Source organism: Sus scrofa, chromosome 9 (genome assembly GCF_000003025.6).
Source record: "Sus scrofa isolate TJ Tabasco breed Duroc chromosome 9, Sscrofa11.1, whole genome shotgun sequence".
Lineage (NCBI taxonomy): Eukaryota > Metazoa > Chordata > Mammalia > Artiodactyla > Suidae > Sus > Sus scrofa.
This window is the reverse complement of record NC_010451.4, coordinates 35,791,984-35,805,023: the sequence shown is the minus strand read 5'-3', so window position 1 is coordinate 35,805,023 and position 13,040 is coordinate 35,791,984. Positions and strand designations below refer to the sequence as shown.

The following is a 13,040-nucleotide window of genomic DNA, read 5'->3' as shown; positions in this document are numbered from 1 at the left end:
AGGTAAATGCAGTGTCCCTGCTTTTGAGGTTTATTTGTGGGCAGGAGAGGTTGGGTAGGGGCCGAGAGAATTCATGAAAGAGATAAATAGGGACCAAGTTGTAAAGGAAATCATTTGCTTAGCTCAAGAGCTTGCATTTTCCTGAGGGAACTCGTGTGTGTGTGTGTGTGTGTACGCGCACGTGCGTGTGCATGTGTGTGTGTGCTATCAGATTTGCACTTTTGAGATTCCTCTTACTGCAGCACAGCGATTGAATAGCAAATGATAATCTTGAGAGTTGAAGCAAAGTGATCACTCTTTCACATTTTTTCATTTTTATCTTCCATGATATCACACCCATTTCTCTCCAGCCCATCAGGTTGCATATACTCCTTAAACAAGCCTTTGACAGCCCAAGCTTTGGGTCACTGCTCATCTATAAGGCTCTTAACACCTTCTCCACCTGTGAAAACTCAACTCATCCTTCAAGACCAGACTTCCAAAACTTGTGCTTTCTGCCAAGATCTCTAAGTATTGTGATGTTTGTCTATATTATGGTACTTATTATTTCAAATAATCCAAACCATCTTTTGAACCATGTTAATTTAATCCATACATAAGATGATTTTTGTAAATAAACATGTAAAATTTTCTTCACAATTTCCAGTTGAAAACAAAGACTAATTCATTTGTTGTCTATCACAAACTATCATTAGTGCCTTCAAATGATTTAAATGGAACAAGAGGAACGGAGGGAGAAGCCCAAGAGATATTTTATGCAGCACAATACAGCCAAGTAAAATTTCAGTACATAATTACAGGGTGTGTTGCTATTATGACAATGATTCACTCCCCAATTCAAATACTCCACCTTTGACGACAGTTTAACCTGCTAATGAGGCAAAGATCTGTGAAAAAAAAGTAGCTTACTATGCAAAATAATAAGGGCTAGCTACATTTTCCAATATGGCCCACACTTCTACAATCCCACATATAATCTTTTAATTTCTCAAATAACTTTTATAATGATAAGAAAAAACTTTAAGCTCTGTAAATACTGTAAGAACGTCTATTGTTTTATTCTTTTTGGTGGGTACAAAAACCACAATTTTGTACACAGAACAGGATTATAAATAATATTGATAACATGAGTCACCCGTAGTCTCTTCAGATTCTACATTGTAGACTGATGATTTTACGTTAATGTTGTCTTCATTTTGTTTTTGTTCCTGGTAGTAAGACAAATGCAATCTGTGGACACTGATTCATGTGACAGAGTGAAGGTTACAGCTAACAAGATGACCAACAACTTTTATAAAAAAAAGTCTCTAAGTTTATTACAGTGATGGCATTTATATCAATTATTGCAATGTATTGTTCCCTAAGATGGTTAGAAAAAAGAATTGTGTTGTCCTCTACTGAATTTACGTCAGTTAAAAAGCAAGCATGTTTCAGTATTTGTTTTCTCCAAAGTAAGTGTAAATACTTCCTTTAAATTTTTTTTTTTCACAGGATTTACATGTCTATTATTTTCTTATCACAGTTTAGTGATTTGTTTTCTCGGCTGGATAAGTCTTCCTTTGAATATATGGGTGTTTTGGAGACACAGGTTAGCATGTTCATTAACGCCTATAACTATTTTATCCCTTGGAGTGAAGACCAAAACTTCTGAGCAAGAACTTTACAGTTTAATGTGCTAACTGGCATGTCTGATTAGTTTTTAAGTCCACTCAAGTGAAATTTGTTGCTGTTAATACACCCATCCCAGCTCCCCCAACCCACTCCCCGGAAAAAAAAAAACAAAAACAAAAAAAAAAACCTAAATTGTGAGTTTTCCTGATATAAAATCTGAGTTTGGGTTTCCGAGCTGAGCTCATGCACACGTGGCTGCTGCTGATGTCCGGCGCCTTAGGACGCACTTCCCGCTCTCAGCCAAAGGATTGTTTTAGCGAAGACTTTAGCTTGTCCCTCAGGGCTGTGTTTCCATCAGTCACCAACACAGTTTAATTAAGGCACTCAATTATTTTTTTGGTTTTTATGGTAGGTCCGATGCAATGACAGCCAATCCTGAACTTTGTCTAATTGCAGTTCCAGTGTGTACAGCCTTTGGGCAGTCGGGTGTCAAGACGCGGCCATTTTCACCCACACTCCCAGTGATGGATAATCTGGCTTTGTTTCTTATGGCTTCAGAAAAGGTCAGCTGGGTTGCATGGAAAGGAAACAGAAAGAATGTGGAGTGTTACAATATTTCTGTCTCTTCAACAAAATGACACAGCAAACACCAAAATATCAATAAGTAGACATCTGCATTTTTCCATATTCTTTTGGTCATATGAAAACTGCTTATCATGGGAAAGAAAAGCTCAACCAACGGAAGGATGAATCACTCTAGAGTTTGTGGTCCTACCTGTTTAATAAGTAATTCTAAAAATCATAAAACTAGATTTTGTTTGGCAAGTGTGAGCAGGAGACATCTTTTAACTTAGTGTACTCTACACCTAGGGTTTCTTGTCCAGCTTAAAAAACTCCTTTAGGTTTGATAACAGTCTTTATTTGGGTCTTTTCTTTTCTTGTTGGAAATCATCTTAACGGTTAAATGATTATGCTCTTAAATTGTGATGAATTGTTTAACCAAACTGTATATATACTATTCATGACAGATCTTCCTGTTTTCAGAACACAGATCTATCCACAGACATTTTCATTCATTCACAGCAGCTGTAGACATGACTCGGAACAGCACAATTAGTAACATAAAATTCATTCTATGCCTACCATGAATGCTAAGGCTCATATTTTAAGAGCTTTTAAGTACTTAAAGGGAGTGCACTGAAAGGGGGTGTGTTTCAATGCTTCATGTACTCACTGGGGAACTTGCCAGATTGAGGTTATGGGATCAGATCTCTGAAATCCTCATTATATTCTTGTTCTGTCATTTTATGTAGCAGGTAATAATACTACACAGAGGGGAAACCGGCAGTGTTATCATGGAACTCTAATTACTGTTCATTCATTGCCTTTAAATTCCTTCCGGTAGCTGAATATTAATGTTAACTGAAGAGAAAATAAGGTAAAAGAGATATTCCCTAAAGTTGTTATGCCTTAGATCATTATTTTCTCATAACTCATATTGTATCTTAATTCCCTGTTGTGAATTTAGGTATATGTAATTCTTTAGGGAATTCCACTTGTGTACTTATTCTACCCTGTAACTTAGATATTAGAATAATAATATATTAAATGTGAAATTAAAAATTGGATTAGAAAATGTAACGAAAAGGTTTAGAGATAAGTTACCCGGATAATTTCAGAAAGTTGACCTCAGATTGCTACTGATGTATCTATGATAAAAAACCAAGATCATTATTACAGTTCAGTTTTGGTGAATGGTCTCAAAAATTAAATTTTACTAAAGGCTGAATTTGTTTCTTCGGACTACCTCTCAACATTTAATATTAAGTAATTTTTTTTTTTTTTTTTTTTTGCTTTTTAGGGTTGCACCTGCGGCAAATGGAAGTTCCTTGGCTGGAGGTCGAGTCGGAGCTGCAGCTGACGGCCTATACCATAGCCACAGCAGCACAAGCCACATCTGTGACCTACACATTGCTCACACAACGCCAGATCCTTAACCCACTGAGCGAGGCTAGGGATCAAACACATGTCCTCATGGATATTAGTTGGCTCATTACCCCTGAGCCACAATGGGAACTTTCATAATTATTTTAAAAGTTCTATTAGTTTAGGAGTTCCCGTTGTGGCGCAGTGGCTAATGAATCCGACTAGGAACCATGAGGTTGCGGGTTCGATCCCTGCCCTTGCTCAGTGGGTTAACGATCCGGCGTTGCCATGAGCTCTGGTGTAGGTCCAAGCAGACAGGGCTCGGATCCTGCGTTGCTGTGGCTCTGGCTTAGGACAGCGGCTACAGCTCCAATTTGATCCCTAGCCTGCGAACCTCCGTAGGCCGCGGGAGCGGCTCCAGAAAAGGCAAAGAGACAAAAAAAAAAAAAAAAAAAAGATACTGCCAGTCTTTTTGGAGTTCCCGTCGTGGTGCAGTGGTTAACGAATCCGACTAGGAACCATGAGGTTTCGGGTTCGGTCTCTGCCCTTGCTCAGTGGGTTAACGATCTGGCGTTGCCGTGAGCTGTGGTGTAGGTTGTAGACGCGGCTCGGATCCAGCGTTGCTGTGGCTCTGGTGTAGGCCAGGGGCTGCAGCTCCGATTGGACCCCTAGCCTGGGAACCTCCATATACCGCAGGAGCAGCCCAAGAAATAGCAAAAAGACAAAAAAAAAAAAAAAAAAAAAGTTCTATTAGTTTAGTTTTATTTTAATTTTTTTTGAAGAGGAAAAACTACAATATAATTGATAAAAGCATTGTGATTTTTTGAAGGATTTTTTCCAAAAGATTTTGCCATAAAATCTATTTTTGTTTCCTTTCTTTTTTTGATTGCCTTTATGAAGAAAAGAAAATATCAAAATAGGAAGAATTCCATGTCCTCTCAAGTAATCTCTTCTCTATAGATTAATAAATCTTTGACAACTGTGTATTCTCTAAACCCTTAGTATTTTTAGTTCCCAATATTCTTATTTCCTATATTTATATGTCCTGCTTTTTCCATAAAATGTCATTTCTATTCATCTTTATGTTACCCTACTGAAACTAGTCAAATTACAAAACTTTCTTATAAATTTACCATCTAGTTTGGGTCTCAGATTGTTGTGGCCAATGGCTGTGACCTTAATTATATGTTTTCTCTTGAGGGACAACCAATTATAAAGTTGACATTCTATCATATTTTGAAAGTTTCAGGTCTTGTTTCTGAAATTCTTAGACAATATTATTTAAATTATCAGTCATTTTCATAATTATGGTCAATAGAATTTTTGAAAGGAAAAATCCATTTAACACGAGAATAAAAATAAAAAATATTTACTCTCAAGTCTTTTCTACAGGTGCAGATCATTTAATTTGCCTTGAATGCCATTAAGTATTTTAAAAAGTCATATGTGCTTTTATTTTATCATGAATGCTTTTATTTGACATTTACTGTCTTAAAAGTTCAACCTCAGCTCTAAAGGCAATTCATCTGATGAACTGCAACACAAGCTTCTGATTCCAAAAAACATTTATTACATGTGAATTGAATGTACTAGGCTGGGAATTTATATATCTTTCTAGCAACTTCTCAGAACTTCATATTGAACTGGAACTCATGAGTATTTTTAGAATTCTCTAGAATGCATTTGTTATGCTAAAGAAAACTTTTTGAAGATACCTTTGGAAATTCATCTCAGAATTAAGTCCAAATACTTGGCTCTGAAAACTTGTCAGATATTGTTTTTCTCACTTTGGGAAAATCTCTTTTCAGTTCTGTAAATATCAGATGAAAGCATTCCTCTAATGGCTAAGTAACCTTGACATCATCATGGTTTTTTGTCCCGCTGTTAGAAGATGCTCTAGACATTTTCATATGAGTGAAATGAGGGTTTTGTTACCAATTCTTTTCCACAAAATTTGGAAAGAATCACTTTAGGCTTACCTATGTGCAGTTGTACTCAGTCACTGATTTTTAGATTATGGATAAAAGCAATTAGATCTTGTTTAAAAAGAGATGGCTTTTGTTCTTTGTTTAAAGATACTAACAAGTATTTCAATAACTTTATATAAACAAATATCAATGTCAAACACACTTACATGGCATAACCTTGGGTGTACATCTTATTCTTCTGAAAATTATATTGTGTTTGACTTTAGGGTACATCAAGCATCAAATGTCTCTTGGGGTTCAAAGGCTCATTTATCATTGTAATCAGAAGAGGAATTATATATAATTTTAGAAAATGGGTTTTAGAGACCTGATTTTAAGAAGAGCAAAAACAAATGCTTCCAGATCTTATGTTAAAATCATTTTCTATCGTTATTGGGAATAAGCACTGGCTATTTAGAGTCTTAAAAAATGACCTCCATCCTATACTTCATTGAATGCTTACAATTTTTTATTGCAGTATGATCAGAGAATGTAAATGGGGCTGATCTGGCCTATTTAAAAGCATTCGACATGAAAATTTTTTCACTACAGTTTTTATTTTTCCTGTGCCTCTACTAAAAAACATATATTGCTAACATCTTTATTGGAGAAACTGCCTAAAATGCTTATTCTGCTTAGTGATACTGTGAAAAGTTGAATTTAATCTAATAAATGGGAATTGTAGTCAATATTCTGATGATCACTTCTGCCTAAAGGTCTGCTTCAAGGACTACTGCCAGATGAATAAACAGTAGGGTTTCACTATTTGAAAATATAGAAAGATGGCTAATGTAAAACAAATTAGAATAGGAGCTAAAATTCATTGAATGCTTACCATATGCCTCGGAGAATTTACATATATTTTGCAGGAAACAACATAATCTTATCAAAGATAGGCAGCTGTCTAGGCTTTGATAATTTAAAACACGTTTTATGCTTATTTTGTTAGCTTTTATCTTAAAATTAGATTGTTCCAGAGATTAGCCCAGTCTGTGTACGGGGAAACTCAGATCTAATTTCAAATTTCTCCCAATTTATATATTCAGGTAGAATATACCTGAAATTGCCCATTTTACAGAGCAATTCTAGAGGTTTATTTTTGTCTTTTTGACCCTGTCAATGCAGATATCTATTGGCAACATAAAGTTTCAAACAGTACATCTGCAGCCAAAGAAAACCGAACCACTTTGCACTGAAGTTTTCAAAAATACAAAGCTCTAAATTAGAAGCAAGCAATACCACCACTGGACAGACAGGTCACAACATTGCATTTACAGAAGGCATCACCCACTCACTGTAGTAGGCCCTAAGTCCTACCCCTAAATTTTAATACTTTCGGTTCCATATACGTTGTAACCTTCTCTATAGGTTGCTAAATTCTGGGTATTCTGCGAGGAAGTTGGATTAAAAGTCTGTGCACTCTTTGCCACCTTCATTCTCTTTGCTTCTGCCCTGGACTTGTAACAGAACTCTATCAAAGCCACCAGCATTGCCAAGCCCAAGCCGCCAACCAGAATGTAGAAGACGCCTGCTACGTTGCTCAGGCTCAAGGCACTCGTCTTGTCCTGGGGGGATAAAGACATTTCAGTTAACAGTGGAAAGTCGCATCCAGCAGGTGAAAGAACACATAAAATTCAAACAGCTAATGCTTAATTTAACCTGAAATTATTTAACATGTATAAGTCACTGGTGTAAGTTTACGGATTTAAACATAAGGCTTATGACTCTTGGGAGAAGTGAAATTATGATGATTACCAATAAATTGTAGAATTACATTTAATAAAATCTGTAACATTTTATCACTATTAAATATACAATGAAAACCACTCTACTTGGCCATATATAAGCATAGAGTGGCAGGAGTGGGCTTATTATTAAGTTTGAAAGTGACATGTTTAAAACCCAATTAGAGGGGAAGGGAACCCTTTTGGCTTACCTTCCATTAAAACATTTCAAATGTTTGAGGTTTTTCTTGAATAAACCTAACTTCATTTTAGGAACTAAGGACTTTAAGCTAGCAGTTTCACATTTTGTTAATCATAACTTCAACAAATAAATGCAAATAGTGTGCTAGGGTATATGCTATTTGTTCTTTTATTTATATCCAGGAAATCTATAAAGTATCACTTTAAAATATAAGATTTAGGAAGAATTATATATAATTATATATATTATATATGCAACACATTATAACTTTATGAAAAGATACTATAAAAATAGAAATTTTTCCATGGTCAATTGGGAAATTAGTTATTTGTGGACAAATTTTTAACTTTATTGCTTTAAAATAAGATTCTATTTCCAATTAAAAATGCTTAATCACTTAATATTTTACACATATTATTCTCCAGAGCTTTAGTATATATATTATTTCATAATACATTTGGAAATAGACAAACATATGATTGGAAGATATTAAATTGTAACAAGAATTCATAATTTTTTCATAAATTGTAAATATATGTTATATAACATTATTTGAAAAAGTATTTTGGGTAGACTATGCGAAGGATGCATAGTGACTGTCATTTTCTCATCAGTGTGTTTTGATGAGATTGATTAGGAGAGTGTTTAATTAAAAAAATGTACTATTGTACACTGTTCACTTAGCCATGACATCAACTGATTGGGTCAAAAATTTAGGATAACTTCATTTTAAAAATAAGCACTCATTAAGTATTTATGCTTCTTTGACTTTACATAAGGATTTGAGATAAACTATTTCATTATTTGACTAAGCTTGCCTCATTCCACTCTGGTTCAAAGGCAGACAAGAGTGATTAAAACATAGGGAGAAACCCGAAAAGAGATCTATTTTCTCTTTCTTAAATTAATTGAGATTCTTCTATATAACGTAAGTCATTCATTTAGTATCTTAGGATAATGAATTTTTTTTCTTTCTAAAAGTAGATATAGAAAACAGTAAATGAAGATTTTAAGAATCCTCAATAAGGGCTTTTAGGCACTATGTTCTATTAATTTGTTCAGGTATTTACAGTCACTGATAAATTGTAACATTTATTTCTTCAGAATGAAAATATAACTGTTTATAACACTTTCCATTTGTACTCAACAGAATCAGGCCTATAGTTTCCTGCCTTGTTCTAAAACGAATTCATGAATAAGAGATCTTAGAAGTTGAGGATATTATGCATAAACATTGATTTATTAAAATCTTGATAGAACAAAGTTGGAAGGTTTATTTATCTGTTAAAACAAAAATACAACATGTCCTCTTCAAACTAAAGTGGAATGCTTGGCAACGTAATGACAAAAGACTGTACTTCTGAACAAGATATGTTTAATATTTAAAATGTTTTTGTAGATGACTACTGGTCAATTTCCTATTTCCTGTTTTGAGAACACATAAGTTCTTGAAATAATATATTTCATGGTCTTTGCCTCCAAAACAAACAAAAACCTAACCAGATGCACAACTTTTATTAGTGGTACGTATATTTGAGAATAATATAGGGATTTTATGATTTTGGATATTTTTATAGTTAATTTAAGTTTATTTAATAGCTTTATGGGGAGCACTTTGCAATTTTCTGAAAAGGCACTCTGTGGCAGAAATCTATGACATTAGCTTCTAGTTTAGGCAGTGTATAGAGAAATATTTAGTTTTTAGTTTCCATATACTCTTGACAATTGCTCCCGTTTACTGCTTTGTGAACACAAGAGGAGGCCCCGAACTGCAGCGACTGACCTTGCTTCCAGAGTCCTTGGGTCCACATTCACCTTTATCGTACCACCATTTGTTTTTCAGCTTGTCTAAGACGCCTGCCTCACTGAGTTTCAAAACGGCAAGGTTTACAGGAGTTCTTCACGTGGAAAATAACATAAATAACATTATATATGTTATTTTATGTTATTCAAGTAAAACTACATTAGAATCGCATGGCAAAGTGACAGAGCAGAGGCCACAGTAGGTGTTATGTCTTGTACGTAGGCCCAGGTTTAGATTCAGACATAAAACTGGGGCCTGCTCCATCGCTTTAGGTAACAGGCACATACTGCTAGGGAGGATTTTTAAATAAAATGTATGCAATTACTGTGAATCCAAAACTATTAGCTTGGACTGGGTTTCTTGAGCATTTTTAATTTTCCCAACATAAATGTGGAGACATTCAAAATCCAGAAGCTCACTCCTTTTCTTTCTCTTTCAAAATTAATGGAAGCGACTACAGGTTGACAGGCTAAAATAGAAGCTAAATTGGACTGATTTCATTTCTTACAGGCATCATAATTCAGCTAGTAGAATTTTACTTTTTGCTTTAAAAATATGTCTGCAGTATCCATTATTAAATGCCTCCCTAGCCACTCTCATCCAAGACCTAATTCAAAGTGGAGGGTAATTCAGCTGTTGCTGACAGAGGGCTACCTCATATAGAGGAAAGTCCTTATAAGACAAATATGGAAATCATTATTTTAAAGTATAAGCTCATGCTGATATTTTCCTTCTGAATTGCAGTATTTAACTTAAATAATATCACCAGAACTAATTTTCATCTGTCTTGAGTCTACCATATGAATATACTCTTTTAAGTATAAAATGCAGAAACTATAATATACTATATAAATTCTTACCAACAAATATTTGATAGGTTAGGAGTAACCAAGATTTTTATAAATAAACTCCCCATACTATAAAATCCCGTTTTTCTTTCCTGCCATGTTTGAGTCCTTCAACACTACATATTTATACAAAGAGTGTCAAAGATGAAAGGTTCACTTGTCAGTCAGCATCAGTGTTCTGAGATTCTCAGAGTTTAAGAATTCTTCTGGTTTTTATTTCCATGTTAACTTCTGTGTAAATGGAATGAAGACTAAGAAGATGAATGGGAAAGAGTAACTCCTAGGAGCTTTCTTTGTTACATTTTTTGTGATTGGTTGGTTTTTGTTTCCTTTTGCTGTTACAAGTATTAGGAGAGAGTCTCCTTGCATTCCTCTTAACGTTTCTAAGGCTGCCACAATCATTCTTTTTTTTTTTTCTTTCTCCCTGGCTCTATCTCCTAATGCCTCACTTATTCTAGGAAATGTGGAGTGCATTTGGAGAAGCATGACATGCTTTTATTTGGTTACCAGAGGGTTAATTCCATAAACCTATCAATGCAACTAGATAAAGCATTAATAATGATGGTGATGATTCCTAACACTTACTGAACCCTTATTATGTACCAGGAACAACTGAAAGCATTTTACATGTATAATTACTATTATCACCTGTATTTTACAAATGAGGAAGCCACAGCACAGAATAGTTAACTCATCTAGTCACATAGACATAGCTAGGAAGTAGCCGAATCAGGGTTTGTATGGTCTGTCCTTATATCCTGTGTTGTTGTTAACAACAGAAGACTTAGGAAACAGGGATTTCTGGTTGAGTTTTCTGGTTAAGAGTTAAACTACAATATATTTTTTTGGTACTGTTTGTTCTAAAAAAGACTTATAAAACTAAGTTTTCCTTTTATCTGGTTTCTGAATTTGATTTAATTTTTGTATCAGTGTTCTCTTATAAAGTTGCTCCTTATAAAATTCATTGTTCCATTCATATGCATTTGCCACATTCCTAGAATGTTATATTGTTTTTGGATTAAAATCTAACATCAGCATGATTTTAATACAAGTACTAAAAACTGAGTTTAGGGGTATGGTGGAGTGAGGATTATGGTTAATTGGGGTGCTTGGTGAGCCCAAGTGAATCTAGATTTTACTATCTATAACCTCTCTACCCCCACATTACATCTCCCACCTCCATTTATGAAATGATTGTTACAAAATCACACCTGTGGGTTGCTTGGTGAACTGTGAACTCCTTGAGAACAGAAGACACATCTCACTCATTTTTGTAAAATATTTCTCGGGGTATCTGACTCAGGTAGGTTCTCTGTAAAATTATTACATTTAAATTACTTTGATTTCATAACAAATGTTTTGTTTAAAAGATACTAAGGATGTTTAGATCCCCAGGCTAGTTCACCACAAGTCTTTTTAACATGTGTAGAGTACATTATATTAGCCTATACTGCGCTTCTTCAGTGGGGTGTTCTGGGAGGAGAAGGACTTGATGCTGAAAAGAGAAGGGAAATAAAAGCTGTTTCCTTTAAGTTTATTATAGAAAGCACAATTGAAGGTGAAATTATGGGTTAAATGAAGACTGCCTTTGACTTATCTCCCCTCTTCTTAAGGTAGTGTTTCTCTAACCTGCTTCATTTTCTCCTCACCTCTTTACCCTTCTTCTACTCTCTCTGGTAGTCTGGTTTCAGAGGATAAAATTAGATTGGAATTTTGAATATAAGATATTTATAAATAATCAAACTTAATGGTCAGTGTTTAGGCACTGAACAAGGAATTCATTATTGGGAGATTGCTTTTCTAAGGGTTGGTTTCCATTTACGAGTCTTTGTTTACAGTTTTTTTCTTTCCATTTCCCCCTCCTTATGAATGTATATTTCCTCTAATAATCTGTTTATTATTACATTGGTTTCCATGGCTGTGGAGAAGGCCATCTGCAAGTATAACATATTTTCAAGTCAGGAAGGGGCTGCATTCTTTAAAGTGCCAAATTAAAAACTAAGTATTGTGTGATCTACTATAATTCCTAAAGAACACACTATTTGGCAATCACATTTACAAAATGATTTTAGTATGAATATCCACATTATGAGTATGCCTATTTTATATACATAGGAAGAGAATAATAAAGCAATGAAAACCCAATAATTTTGTAGATATTATTAGCATTGTGGGTCATTGATAATTATAGGCATTGCCAAAATTTTCAACTAGATCCAGGATCAAACTCACATAAAAATTGGCATAAAATTCTGTGTACAGTTTGTGTTCAGACTAAGTCATATCAGATTAATCAAATTGGATATGAATTTTAGATATTACAATGATATATTTAATTGTTCACTGTCAATTAGTAAATTTCTATTATTCACAAGAATGACTATAAAAAAAGGACACAGCCCAATAATAGCAACATTCGAAGAGGTATGTTTTCAAACAAATTCATAGCCCCCAAATCATGTCTTTTCCAGTATATTTCATTTAACATACCACAGCTTTTTCCTTATTTCTTTTGTGGCTGAGGGCTATCTTGGTCATGCTCTGGGAATAGCTATCAGTTGTCTGAGGATACTAATAATTTTGTAGCCATAGGGTGACTAGAAGCTATCATTGTGATTCTAAATAATTCAGTTGTTAATAATATTCAATGATAAGCTCCTTGAGGGAAAGGACGGTGGATAATTTTTTTTTTTTTTACCCCCAGATACCTGTGCATGGTCCAGTTATTATTTATTATTAAAGCAGAACTTTAATAATGTGCTGCTATATGGAAGGGTGGAGAAGTCTTCCCTTGTTACAATCCTGTAAATGACAGGTGGGTCGATTCACCCCTCATAGGAACCTCTTCACATGTGGTACAACTTTCCGTTTTTCCCCCTTTGCTAGATGAATCACAAACAGAAGGAGGTGAGGTAAGTGTAAAAAGAGAATCAGTCATCCAAAGAAAGTACAGAACAA

At 34.5% G+C, this 13,040-nt stretch overlaps 1 protein-coding gene across 11 annotated transcripts in view; it reads right to left on the bottom strand.

Annotated features, from left to right (window-relative positions):
• The window catches only part of GRIA4 (glutamate ionotropic receptor AMPA type subunit 4), a 361,930-nt gene continuing 349,924 nt past the window's right edge, over positions 1,035-13,040 (bottom strand). For 3 of the 11 annotated variants that reach the window (XR_002335616.1, XM_003129821.5, XM_021062720.1), the window contains 3 exons: positions 9,214-9,328; positions 6,935-7,069; positions 1,035-2,179 (listed from right to left, as the gene is read on the bottom strand). Coding sequence is in view for 10 of the 11 variants with exons in the window: in XM_003129821.5 (XP_003129869.2) it covers positions 2,015-2,179; positions 6,935-7,069; positions 9,214-9,328 (415 nt within the window). In the remaining variant the exon portion in view is untranslated. Of the gene's footprint in view, positions 2,180-3,276; positions 3,321-6,799; positions 7,070-8,649; positions 9,329-13,040 lie in introns of those variants that run through there. The other 8 variants (XM_021062721.1, XM_013979334.2, XM_013979339.2 and 5 more) reach the window with 6 other exon arrangements.